Source organism: Mus caroli, chromosome 13, assembly GCF_900094665.2.
Source record: "Mus caroli chromosome 13, CAROLI_EIJ_v1.1, whole genome shotgun sequence".
Classification (NCBI taxonomy): Eukaryota; Metazoa; Chordata; class Mammalia; order Rodentia; family Muridae; genus Mus; species Mus caroli.
This window is the reverse complement of record NC_034582.1, coordinates 83,175,549-83,190,460: the sequence shown is the minus strand read 5'-3', so window position 1 is coordinate 83,190,460 and position 14,912 is coordinate 83,175,549. Positions and strand designations below refer to the sequence as shown.

General features: G+C 34.4%; 1 protein-coding gene across 1 annotated transcript in view; it reads right to left on the bottom strand.

The window, feature by feature from the left end:
• Positions 1 to 3,667: 3,667 nt before the first annotated feature.
• Positions 3,668 to 14,912, bottom strand: part of Edil3 (EGF like repeats and discoidin domains 3) — a 482,678-nt gene continuing 471,433 nt past the window's right edge. Inside the window, exon 11 of the mRNA XM_021180300.2 lies at positions 3,668 to 6,542. Coding sequence (XP_021035959.1) covers positions 6,393 to 6,542 — 150 coding nt within the window. The 3' untranslated portion in view covers positions 3,668 to 6,392. The remainder of the gene's footprint in view (positions 6,543 to 14,912) is intronic.

The window sequence follows — 14,912 nt, the reverse complement described above, 5'->3', positions numbered from 1 at the left end:
AAGAACAAATATACAGTCAAGGCTATAATTGATAAAGAAAATAGTTATAAATATCATTTCCTTTTCCCACCCCTCTATTTCTTTTGTGTCCTGGAATATAATTTTTAAAAATTTTCAGCTCACCCATTTACTTGTGTTAACCATTTGAATTATTATTTTACTATTATTTAAATATGTACTTGGAGTCTCAGGTCCCATAACCCAAGCATCAGATCAGCATATTCATGCCATTCAATAGGCATCTTTGGGGATGTTTCTGATGTATGTTAAGTAAAGAAGTATTTAGTTAACATATATAAACGATAAAGCTCCAAAGCCCAGAAAGCAAGCTCATTTATTGCTGCGTTTGTGATTTGCTACCTTTAATGCCTTTGCTTAGTTTCGTAACTCCTCTCCTCAGGCCTAGGCAGAACACACTTTGATCTTTAAACACGCAGGCTAATCTAGTTGGTCAGTTTCACTGGTCTGTAGAACTTTCTTGCTGAAAGGAGACAATTCTACGTTTTATTTGGTTTGTCCTTTGAATGCTTCCTATATGACAAAGAATGGAAAACTATTGGCAGGATAGAAGTACAGAGGGTTTGGAAATTGCATAGAAATACGTAGTAGTAGAAGATGGGGAAACTGAGGGTAGACACTAGAAAGTCTCCAGACACAAGACTTCAGAGAATCGAGAGGATCCTTGGACCCAATGGGGATGACTTTAGCCGAAATACCCAACAAAGGGGAGATAGAGCCTGCAGAGACCACCTCCAGTAGATAGGCATGGCCCCCAGTTGAGGGATGAGGCCACCCACCCATGTTAAAATTGTTAACCAAGAAATGTTCCTGTCCAAAGGAAATACAGGAAAAAAAACCCAAAAAACAAAAAACAAACAAACAAAAAACAAACAAACAACAACAAAACGGAACAGATACAGCCCCACCTAGGGATCCATCTCATTTGTAAACACTAAACTGATACCAAGGAGCATTTGCTGACTGGAGCCTGTAATGGCTGTTCCCTGAGAGGTTCTACCTGACCAATACAGATGCAGATACTCACAGTCAACCATCGTTCTGGGCCCAGGGACACTAATGGAAGGGCTATAGGAAGGACTAAAGGAGCTGAAGGGGATTGCAACCACATAGGATGAATATCAATTAATGGGACCACCTAGAGCTCCCAGAGACTAAACTAAACCATCAACCAAACAGCAAACATGGAGAGCTCCAAGGTTCCAGATATATATGTAGAAGAGGATGATGTTATCTGGCATCAATGAGGCCCTTGATCCTGAAGAGGTTAGAGGCCCCAGTGTAGGGGGATGCTGGAGCAGTGAGGCAGGAGTGAATGAGTGGGTAGAGGAGCACCCTCAAATAGGCAAAGGAGAGGGGGGCAGAAGGGATCTGTGGTGGAGGGTTTGTGGAGGGGTAACCAGGAAGGAGAATATCATTTGAAATTTAAATGAATAAAATGATTAATTAAAAAAAAAAGAATTGCATAGATCTAGGTAGTCTGTTGGTCAGTGTGATTTTTACTTTATCATCCCTGTTCTTATCAGACCTACACAATCGATGACATCTATCTTCCTGTTGATGTCAACCTCTGTGTTTATGTGACTCTCATATCCTTTCTGGCCATGGGGAGCACATTGTTTGAATGTACCACTGGTCTCACGGCTGCTACTCCCATGCAGATGGCAGTGGGCTAAGCTTACCTTGCAATTCATCAGCGTTACTAACATACTGATGTGTAGGCAGAGGAAGGGTGTCACGGGGGCTTATATAAATATGAACGAATATGACTCATATCTTTAAGAACAAAATTATATCAGAGGCAATCACCATATGCCATGCTTAACAATGAGATGTGCTAACCATTTGCTGGTGTGACTACACCATCTTTCTATAGAAATTGTGCTTTCAAATGACTCAGTCGACTTCTGCAAGTCATGAAAAAACATAAATGAGGTGCCTTTCCAAAAGTGTTCTCTCTTTCCTGCTACCAAATTCAACTGATAGAAATAACTCTTTGAGGGAGTTTGAGTTGCTTACTGTGGAAAGTACTTTCTTGGCAGCAATGGTGAACTGCCCAGTATGAATTATAGGTAGCTACTAGAAGAGCATCAAAGAATCTTATTTTCTTCTTCAAAATCAATAGAGAAATTGCCACTTACTCTAGGCATTCCAACTTCGTAAAGACAGATGTGGCAGTGCATTTTGTTTTAGAATAGTTGAGACGTTTTTCCACTGCCAAAATGTTCCAATTCTTCTCTTTCCCTCTTTCAGTAAAACTCCCTTTGCTTCTCAAAGGCAATATTGTCACACACACACACACACACACACACACACACACATACAAAAACCAATAAATTGCCTTGTTCATTAACTTTGTAAAAACTATTATTGGTAGAAGAGAAAACCTTATATTTGGGGCACTAATAGTTTTACTTTCTTTTTAAATATTTATTTATTTATGTGAGTACATTGTAGCTGTCTTCAGACACACCAGAAGAGTGCATCGGATCTTATTATAGATTGTTGCTGAGATTGAACTCAGGACTTCTGGAAGAGCAGTCAGTGATCTTAACCACTGAGCCATCTCTCCAGCCCCTCTTTACTTGAACTTTGAAAAAATTTATTTATTTAGAGTCATGTATTCAAAACTCAAAACTGACATTGTAGGTATTTTTTAGGTAGTACTGATTGATCCTATTATTTATCATAGCTTTAACAGGTTTCCCACTGGTCAGTCTTTTCTCCTTGGAATGCTAAGTATTTATCTTCTTTTTGCATCTTGAATCAGCTGCTCTCCTCCTTCTTGAAGATTCTCCTCTAAGTAATCTGCTATCATAATAAAAATTTACCCCATATAGTTGTTTTCATAGTTCACTAGCAAGCATATTGAGACTGTTTCCATAATTGTTTTTACTTAATAAAATACATTTATGTATGCTTTTGTATGCAGAAATAAGGAAAAAATGGAACCCCACTGATGGATTCATATTAAAATTTACTTTGATAGGAACATGTTGGTATACAAAACCGTGAAACTTGATCTACCAGAGATCTGCTTGAAGAAAACAACTTTTAATATCTTTAGTTTTACCCTAAATTTTTAATCCTAAGAAAATATTGAAGTGTCAGAATTGCACATTCCCTTTTTACTCGTGGCTTCTATAGTACCAGAAAAACTCTTCTTAAAGAAGCCACATGTTCAGACTTTCATTAAGCAATAGTTGGAGTTAGAAGCAAATATGTATTATTCATGTCACATTGTAGCTTATTACCAACCAGCTTCCTTCAATACACTCCTGAGCATGATAAATTTGAAAGAACAATAGAAGCAATAGAAATGTTGTATGAATAACAATAGATTTATCAGTCTTATAGTATACTACTCTAAATATATATTAGGAGAAAACAATTGGATTATTAATATTTTGCAAAATTTCCTCAAATAAAAAAGTATGGATAAATTTATACATTTTTATAATCTTGGCAAAACCACTTTTGCAGTCTTTTACTTGAAAATAATTATACAATTATAATCTCTTTTTCTTTGTGTATTTAGTTAATCTATATAAATACAAATTAAGCTAAGCATGTGTTGAAGGTTAAGGGCAGCCACAGACAATTTGTACATTCTTACACACATGTTTAAAACACAACTTCAAAAGTAACACAGTTTTTCAAAAGTTTATTTTAAGTTTGAAGACTAGACAGGATCATACTGAGTTTACAACATCCTACATGATTTAAGTATATCTACAAAGAAAAAACAACATTGGAATATTACACAGCTTGAAAGTTTGCAAAAGTGATGTATATCTTAGTTATTTCTGTCTTTACAGACACACCAGACTATAGCATTCAATGTTATATTTCATAATTTGATGTCTAGCAAAGATATAGTCCTTAATGCCTGGTCTTCAAAATCCATATTTATCTTTATGAAGACATTCACAGAGAGAAAGTCAATCCTAAAGTTGGAATTAGTGTCTGTGACAAATGATTAGAATAAAATATACATGAAATGGATATTTTTAAAGTTAATCAATTCATAATTTTCTATATTATAAAATTATCTCATGATAATTATGTAGTATAATGAAGAGTAGGGAATTCCATGTTATGTGTTTGTGAAATTTTATTTGCAAATATAAATAAATGAAAAGTCCATGTTTCGACTTGAAGCCACTGATACAACTGTTATACAAGCTACTTCCTAATCCATGTCATTAATTTTTGTGCAAACACCCTTGTGGACAAATGCATATCCATTGAGTATGCTACGCTGTAGGTAGCGCATAGAGCTGAGAGAAAGAGAACAAGCAAGGGAAAGCCTCTCACCAGCTTTCTAAATAGTAGCAGATACCATTACTAACAACTCCTTTGGAGAACAAGTTTTAAACACGTATCAGCAGTGCCACATGAAATCAAGAACAGTTTTGAAAAGTATTTCAGCACAACATATTATTCATAATTTCTGGAATTTTATATTAAGGATAAAGAATCTGCAGGGAAAAACAGCTACAAATTCAGTCGTATGGTTATCACTGATAGAAACAAGGACCACGACAAGACAGAAAATGTATTTTTAGAGCATAAGTGATTCTATGCATAGCTATTTTAATTGAAAATACTATTTTAAATATTCTATATTAATAATTTAAAACATTTTCTAGGACAATAATATTGAGGACATATCAGTTTTCTTTTGGGAAAATGTTAAAAATTAATCAGCATTTTATATGCTGAAAATCAACAGATTTTTAACAAATCTGTTGCAGTAAGCAGGTGGGCAAGGGGAAACATTTGGCCTGGCCGTTGCCATAGTACAATGAATTTACTGTCATTTAAAATGGTAATGTGATTGACTTTCTCTTTCAATTCTTCACTGTGATTGAAGACTGCTTCATATTTACATCATTGAGAGATGCTGTGAACATGTGAACAGACAGGACATAACAGTAGTGGCTTTCCTTATACAGCACACATATTAAAGACAAAAATAAAATAAAATATAGCAGTGTTGTGCAGTTCTTTAGCATTTCATCCACATCCACCCTTTCCTGGATCTTCAATTTAAAACTCCAATAATTCTGTGTCAAAGCCTTATAAAATAAATATGTGTTAAGCTTATAAATTAGGTTTGGAGGACATTTATGGAGGCAGTGTGAGCTTTAATTTGAGACATATGTCAATGATGCCTCCATTATCAATAACAAACTGTTATGATAATTGCTTAGTTTTTCTAAGACTTTTGAAGCAAAAGAAATAAAAATCAATTTTCATCCTGAAGATGTTTTATGACTTTGTCATTAGTAAATACATCGCTTTTCACAAATAATTATGCAATGTGCTTTCTTCAGAAACTACCACTGGTTTTAAACAGCATTGGAATTTTCATTTCACAGGAAATGTGGAAATTTGCAAAGAAATGTTGACTGCACTTGGCCAAGCTGTGCAGCACTAGGTTCACATATCTTTGCTATTATATTAAATACGCAGATAATGATTCTATTATTTCAAAGAAATGAAGATTTAAATTCAAGGGCCATAGTGATTTTTCTGTTCTTTTTCACTAAACTGTAACAAAGGGATTCTCAGAAAGCCTTTGGAAATGAAATGCATATAGCTTTCTTCAAAAATGAAAATTCATGTTCAATGTATTAATGTTTAACTTAGAACCATTTACTGATATCCAATTATGTTCAATGTATATTAATACATGTTCTGTGTCTATAAATAAACACAGGACTTTAAGGTAAATAAAGGGAGAAAATGCAATGACAAAGAATATTGGCCTGTTTATGTAGCATATAAATAATATAAAATTAAACATAAAGAACTTAGTATTTTATTGTAAGTGAAGAAAATAAAACTAGAATTGTCATATTAATGGTCCTGCATATCAAATATTCTTCCTCAAATCCCTGTAATACACACAATGTTAAGCACAGGGAAACATTCAAGATAATCCAAATTCATAAAAAAAAATACCTTATTGCTAACATTGTAACATTTTATGAGTTAATTGAATAGTGACCAAAATTCTCCCTTAACCCTTCCATCTGATGACTATGAGATTTTTTTAAAAGTTTTGCTGTAAAAAGGAGACTTGCTTTGCCTACTATACTTCAACCACTCTATAGAATTCAGAGAACAAGAAGAGTAACTCACAGACACTGTGATATTACATAAGAGAGTTGAGCAATGGAAACCAAATTAAATTATTAAAAAGGCAAGCTTAGATTTCCTAAAAAGACAGTCAATAGCCTACCATAATTTGAACACTTTGAAAAAAAAAAAACAAATGCAGTTTCCATCAGCTTCACACAGTTCATTTTGTGGAGATACTTATAGGAAAATAAAGAAAAGCATTGTGGGATGTGTGGCCTCGTACTTCATTCCTCCTCTGTGCAGCCCAGCAGCTCTGACCGCAGAGTGATCCGTCCATACCAGGACCAAGGAAGGATTCTTATGTGTCGTGCATAGATGGGAGGGTCGATGACATTTTTCCTGTGAGTATCATTGTCAAAATTGCCTTGAAAAACCTAAAATGGAAGAACAAAGAACATGATCAGATACCTCTTTGCCTTTATAGATGCGTTCATTTTCTTACTTGTAGTACACATTGTAAATTTAAAATTGGTAACTGCTCACTTTATTTTTAAGAGCAATATTTTACATATTACTTATTGTATAGGATGGTTAAGAATGAATGTATACAAATGCATGGATGTTTGAAGATCCACACATGCGTGTGTGTATTGTGTGTACATGATGTCTGAAGTCAACTTCACACTTTATAGATGTTTCTGTTTTTTGAGACACTGATACTTGGAATTCATAGACTAGGCTAGAATAATTGGTCAGAGATTACCGAGAGAATCCAACTGTCACCATTTTTGAGGCACTGGGATTACAAGCATATATTACAATGACCATGACTGCGTTTTCTTGGGATACTGGAGATCAAACCCACGTCCTCATACTTGTAATGGGCACATTTTGCCAACTGAGCCATCTCTCCACGTTATTTTATATAAAACATATTGTGGGTATTTAGAACAATTACTTTAATTTGAGTTTTCATTATTTAATTTTAAGAACTAAATTATTCAAGAACTGATTTATTATGTAGGAACATATGGGTCTGTCATGGTTGACCAATGAGACAACTGAGAATAAAATTAAGAAAAGAAGCAAGAAAGGAAAGAAGGAAAGAAGGAAGGGGAAGATAAAAGGAGGAGATGAGGAAAAAAAGGAAGGAGTGAGAAAAGGAGAGGAAAGGGGGAGAAAGAAAAAATTCAGAACACAATAGAATACTTAGCCCACATCTTTATCTATCCTGTTATTAGTTAAAGAATGTTTAAATATGGTCTTCTAGATTAAGTATGTTTAATTTTCGATGGTATCCAAGGAACCTTGAGAAAGTGTATATATATCTATACATATACTTCTCTAATTCATTAGGCAAAGTGGTGGTGATTGATAGAAACAACAGAGGATGGAGAGATAGATCAGCAGTTAAGTGCTCTAGTGGTCTTCTAGGTGCTCTAGGTTTGAGTCCCAGCATCTACATAGTAGTTAATAACCATCTTTAAATCTGGGTCCTGAGATCTAATGCCCTCTTTTTGGGAGCTCTACAGGCACTAGATACATATGGGTTGCACTACATATATGCATGTAGAATACTCATGCACAAAAAATACTGCTACTGCTACTGCTACTGCTACTGCTACTGCTACTGCTACTGCTACTGCTACTGCTACTGCTACTGCTACTGCTACTGCTACTGCTACTGCTACTGCTACTGTTATTGCTACTGCTACTACTACTACTACTAAGTGTTGATACCCATATAACCTGAGTCCCAGAACCCTGCCTAGGGTCAAAGAGAATAAATTTAAGATAGAAACACATACATTGAAGCTGGGACCAAGTAGGGTTCTCTGCCAGGTACCACTTCTACTACTTTAACTATCTTAGCATGGTTTTAATGTAGAGCACAAGGGGATGATTTAGCTAATCTCTGTATGAGGTTTCTGTGAGTTCGCAACCTCAGGCTCTAGGCATCCCAGATAAGAAAACTGCAGTTGCTAGTCTTTGCATGCATGATCAAATTTCCATAACCAGGCATCCTTCCATACTCCTAATTCCAATGAGAGATTTTCTGCCTCTCTGGATCCTGGTTCATACAGGTATTAGTTTAGCCAATTGTGTCATGGGTACTAGGTCTTGGCAGTTCTTCACATGGCCATGCCCACATCAGGATTCACATTCACTCAGAACTTCACTCACTCAGGGCTTAGTCTGCTCCCTATGCAATAATAAATTAAAGCAAACAATAAATTAATAAACTGAATATTTGGTTATCTTTTTGGTACATCTACTAGAAGATCATTTGCCATGCACGGCAAACAGAAGGTGATTTCTCCATCAGGTGTGACCATACATTTTTAGTTTGACAGAAAATATATCTGCAATGGATAATTTTGAATAAATATTTGCTGAATAAAAGAATATAGAGCAATGCTAAATCTAGAATCTACCATATTTTCACATCTAATATTTATTTATCTAATAGATTCTTTTTAAAAAGTTATTATTTTCAGTATGGATTTGGTATGTACTAACCAGGGAGAAACTCTTTATCGATTGAGATGTGCTATTAAGTAAAATTTTGCTATTAGCAAAATGTCATTTGTTGAGAATTTATTATATAACAAAAATCTTGCGGTAAGTTGTTATATCAAACAACAGAAGACATGAGTATATATGTTTGTTTGCTGACATTCACTAACATACTAAGTTGGATTCTATTGACATAAAGTTTTAAATTAAATATCAAGTCTAACATCCAATTTTATCAAAAAAATGGGATATAGAACTAAACCAAGGACTCACAACAGAGGAATCTTGAATGGCCGAGAAGCACCTAAAGAAATGTTCAAAATTCTTAGTGATCAGAGAAATGCAAATCAAAACCACCCTGAATGACTAAGATCAAGACCTCAGGTGACAACACATGTTGGCCAGGATGTAGAGAAAGAGGAACACTCCTCCATTCCTAGTGGATTGCAAACTGGTACAACCTCTCTGGAATCAATGTGGAGGTTCATCAGAAAATTTGAAATAGATCTACCTGAAGACTCAGCAAGACCACTCTTGGGAATATATCCAAAAACTATGTTCATAGTGGCCTTCTTTGTGATAGCCAGAAGTTAGAAACAACCCAGATGTCCCACCACAGAAGAATGGATACCGAAAATGTGGGACCCAGCTCAAGGGAAGTTCGCAAGTCCTGACACTATTACTGAGGCTATGGAGAGATCACAAAAACGGACCTAGAATGACAGTATTCTGGAAGATCCAACAAACAGCTGAAAGAGTCAGATGCAGATATTTGCACCCAACCAATGGACAGAAGTTGCAGACCCTTGTGGTTAAATTAGAGAAAGGCTGAAAGAAGATGAGGAGCAGGACGACCCTGTAGGAAGACCAGCAGTCTCAATTAATCTGGACCCCTGAGATCTCTCAAACACTGAACCACCAAAAAGGCAGCACATGGCAGCTGATATGAAGTCCCAACACATATACAGTAGAGGACTGCGGGTCTGGGTTCAATCAGTGATGATGTACCTAACCCTCAAGAGACTGGAGGCCCCTGGGAGTTTAGAAGTCAGGTGGGGTGGGGTGTGGGGTTTTGAGACATTCTCGTGGAGCTATGGGGTTGGGGAGGAGGTATAAGATGTGGAACAGTCGGAAGGTGGTGGTGGTGGGGATGATTTTGGAGTGAAACAAAAAAACCGTAATGACTATATTTGTAGTAACTGAGTTTAAATTCATTAACATGCATTGCAAAACCTATAATTGTTTAAAATTATAATGTTTAAAATAGTTCATAATATATTATAAAATATATTATATATTACATCTAAATTAAAGTTTTATAATATACTATAAAATAGTTTATAATATTTTAAGGTAAAATAAAATGGAAAGGAAATACAGAAAAAGACATTTTCCTTTTTAAGTCTCTACTTCTTGGTACAGCCTTCTATAAGGAGTTGTCAAGCTCCCAAATTTTAAATTATTATATTTAGTTCTTTATAAGATGGAATACATTAGTTGTGAAACTGATTGTAGCTATGAAATTTCTGATGTAACATATAAAAAAATCATAGATACTTGGAGATTCATTTAAAAAGTAATTGAAGCTTGAGAATACATGATAATTTATAATATTCATAACTACAGAAAATTGTACAGATTTATATTTCACACATTTAAACTTTAGTCAGACAGAACTGGAAATAAAATTTATTTTAGAGGGTTCACAGTAATGATGGCACAGAGCATAAAACATGCAAAGCACGAATTTGCTTGTTTTTAGGAAACATTTCGTTCTTATGCAAACACATAGCACATGTCCAGTACCTGGTCTCTAGCACAGTAGACCTTGCTAAGAGTGCAATTTCAATGTTTTACCTGGGAAAGCAAAGCAAACACATCATTTCTGGCTGAGTTTTTAAAAAATTTTAAGATTTCCAGAAATATCTGTTTCAGAAATCAACTTAAATCAAGATCTGTTGAGGTTGGTGGAAACTACTGAGTGTCCATAAAGAAGGAAAAGCTTCTTACGTGAGACAGATGCAGTGTGATTTGTAAAATTTTGAAAAAAAAAAAGTATGCACATGTTTGAGTTTAGATAGGAGGCTAATTGGCTTATGACAAGTTTGTTATTGTCTTCAAACATGATAATGCTTAGGAGATCTCTCGAGCATTTCCTATTTTATCAGGCCTCAAGTAATAGTTACTCAAGGGGCTTTGAACACTCTTCCATAATGGCAAATTAACAACAGCAAAAGGGTTGGGAAGGCAACTCTAAGCACAGCTGAGTTTCAGGATTTTGTTTTTTTATTGTAATCTCTTCTGAGTTGCTAATTATAATTCAAATCATATTTTAGTAAACATTCAATCCTCAGCACAGACATATTATAATATAAAATGTGACAATAAAATGCTCGTCCCAGCAACAGTTTTATGTTAAGATGAGATTGACATTAGTTTCTACAGACCAACACCGATTAGACCACTGCATGTATCAATCATAAGAAGTCATCAAGCACTGTGGAGGAAAGGAATAACATTCTTTATGATACTGTCAGAAAGGCTGGGTCTACCTCAGCTTATTTTTGTTGCTGTGTTTTAAGACTGGTGCTTTTTATATGACCCTGGCTAGTCTTCTGAAAAGCAGTTCAGCCTAGAACTCCCAAGTTCTAGGATTACTGGTGCACAGTACCACTATGTCTAACATTATACCTTAGCTTTGGTAAGTCCTAAACTGAAGCTCTAAGTACAGAGGAATAGATCATACATGAGTGTTTGTATGTGTGTCTGTGAATGTGTATGTATGTGTATATGTATATACATATATATATGAATACATGTATATATGATATATACATATTATACATATACACATCATTCATATATACATACACATCATATATACATACATAATGGATGTATATACATACATAGATATTAAATGTGTATATCTCGATCTAAACTTAATAGACCAAAAGTTTTAAACATATTTTCTATTCTATTGTTTGGGGAAATTTTCCATGTCCTCCCAATAATGAATAGTTGTAAGTATGTAATATTCCCTTCCCCAGGCTCTTCAAGAATTATTCAGTTGACAGTGGCTACCATTTTGTCTCTGGCCTTCTAGTCCTTGTAGACAGCATTGCTTCTTTTAAGAAAGGAGGAGATAAAGACCAACTCTAGAATAGGCGAGTAAAGTGAACACTTTTCCTCATAATACATCCTGTTTATTGTGTTAGCATAAATCTTGTTCATTGTGTCAGCACAAGCACACCATTAGTTTTATTGACTATCTGTACACTTAGCTGATGTGCTTAAGAGACAGAGAACAAGATAAATAAAAAGAAACAGCGGGAAGGGGCACCCATGAAATCTTAACATTATAGCTGACTAAACGAGACTTGAACAATGACAACATCAATTGTGCCAAAGTACATAATAGAAAACTTACAGGGACCAACACTGAACAAAGTGTTGGAGGTACTGAACAAATGCAGAGGGAGGGTTAGTCTTCCCCAGACATCAGTCCTCAATTTATTATCAAATACCAACTGATCAGTCCCCCAAACATATACAAGCAATATCAAATAGACTCATATAGTTGTGCTTATTTGTATATATGTATATATATGCATGTAAAATCATAATAAAGAATAAGAGGTCATGAGTTTATGAGGAAGTGGCAGTACATGGGAGAGAAAAAGTGATGTAGCTATATTTTAATTAAAAATGAAAGTAAGCCTACTTTAGAGTTCTATTTATGAAAAAAATCTACTTGTTTAGATGGTAGATTTTCCTGTATGATTGGGAATAGGAGAAGACAGAACTTAAGGAAAAAAGAGAATTCTACATTTATGTTCACCTGTCCTTTCATGAAGTGGACTTATATTACAGAAGTCAGATATGAGCTATCTTTTCTAGCTCTTATTTTCAGGAACCTTGTTTTAACCTAATAATAGCCTTTAAGCAATTAAATTTCAGTTGAAGAGCTGCATATCTGCTAGTGTCCATTGCTCTCTGTATTTCTTTTTGTTATTACATAGTGGTATGTGTGGGCCTGTCTATGTGTGTATGTGTCTGTCTGTCTTTGTCTGTCTTTGTCTGTCTCTCTCTGTCTCTCTCTGCCTCTCTGTCTCTGTCTCCCTGTCTCCCCGCCCCTCTCTCTCTGTATTTAGGGGCAGGGAAACATCATATATGTGCATGTGGAGGTCAGAAGACAACTTTCAAAGTTAGTTCTCCCCTTCCATTATGTCGTTCCTATTGGTGGAACTGAGTCACTCAGGGTTTTTAGTAAGGTCCCTTATCAGCTGAGCTATCTCACTGAACCTTGCCTGTACCCACCCATTCTATAACTTACATTAGACATATTAGACATGTCCTGTCAAGTTATGATTCATTATGGAAGATATACATTTAGATACTTTGAAGTCTCTCCTTTATTAGTTAAAAACTTTTTGCTTTGTTGAGAGAATTGTCCCTAAATCATTTCCATTCTTCTTTTCCTCACCATTCCTCCTGTGTTTCTTTCTGTAACTCCTTCTCAAATTCATAACTATTCCTTTAATTATTTTGCTACATGTGCAACACTAAGGGACTCAGGAGTGTGTGTCTCTGTGTGTGAAGTTTATAGTTTGATTATAAATTTTCCTTAACCTATTGATCCTAGTGTTTTATGATCAATGAGGACAAGACTTTGACTAATGAAAGAAAACAAAGTTCCTTCACAGATTTAGCAGTAAGAGAAACATCTTTAGGAACTGACATTTAGTGTTTCAAACTGAACACTCATGCTTAAAAACTTCTGGTATTTCATCATTTTTGATTATGTCCATCTGAAGTGAAGATCATAGGATGCCCTGTGTTGTAAGTGTGACAATTAACTAATTCTGCATAGCATATTATAAACAGATGAACGAATAAGCTTTGCTGTGGATATATTTGGAACAATGCCAATTTGTTATTAGAGATTCTTGACTTTTTCATTCTTCTTTATTAAGCTTTCAATTTTCCATTGTAATACTTGTAAAAATATTAAACTAGACACATAATTTTATTAGTCTTCATTTTATTCAGTCATTATCATTGTAAATATTTATAATGAGATTTGTAACAAAATTTTATCTATTTAAAAATAATGGAAACTTAGTGTACATTAGAATTTAAATATCTGTGTCATAAATAACTATGTATATGTGAGTGTGAAATCCAATTTTTGTGGATGACCGTTTAGGACATATGCTTCTTGAAGTAATTTAAGAATCATTAAGTTATTGCTTAGTTAGTATTGCTTGAATACTTTTGTACTTTCAAAATTTTATAATATCGAACTGAATTAAATCACAAGATTTAACTATATTAAAGTCATATGAAAAATTCACAGTATTAGAATATGTACATGAAGTTCAAAGATACTTTTATTTTAATAATAATTAAAATAACTATTTTATTTAAATAATATTTTACTTAAATAAATAAAAAATAAATTGAGTATAAAATAACTTAATTGTATAAATCTATATGTTCAAAAATTAAGCTTTTAAAGTATAAATGTTTTCACATTTTTCATATTGTACAGTTTATATTCAAGTCTGATTCTTTTAGAATAGACAGACTCTAACTATTACTCAGGAAATTCAATTTTCTAAGTAAAATTTCCAGCATCCTAAAACCATTTCATGATTGAGTGGCTAGTGCACCATTTTTGAAGGTTTCCTTTGCGATCAATTCCAGTAAGCCAATGAAACACTATAACAAAATTAGTCTAAATATGGGTGCATTCTTTCAATATAATAAGGAAATAAGAATCTACAGCCAATATAGTAGGAAATATTTCTTTGTAAAATAGGGCATAATGAGAATCTATTCTAATAGTTTCAAGCCATCACTCTACACAAGAAGGAGCTGAGTATCAAGGAGCATGTACACTATAGGATATCCCAGTAGTGCTGTATTAAACACATGAATATATGTTTATTTAGGAATATATGGGACACAAAGCTTCTGAAATATCTTCCATTTCTGTCCAGCCATGATAGAGCTACTGACTGACACCTAACATATCCTGCTAGGCAGTGAGCTTTTCTGCTTATGAAGCAAAGCAGATTCAACATGCCAGGGGAGTAATTTTACATATCGCTACTTCAGAAAATAACATGCAAGTAGTCTGTAGGTATGAGATCATGTAAATCAAGTAGAAAATATTCTATTTCTGAATTAGCCACTATTTCTTTTTTTTTTTAGATATTTTTTATTACATCTTTTCCCCAATTACATTTCCAATGCTATCCTAAAAGTCCCCCATACCCTCC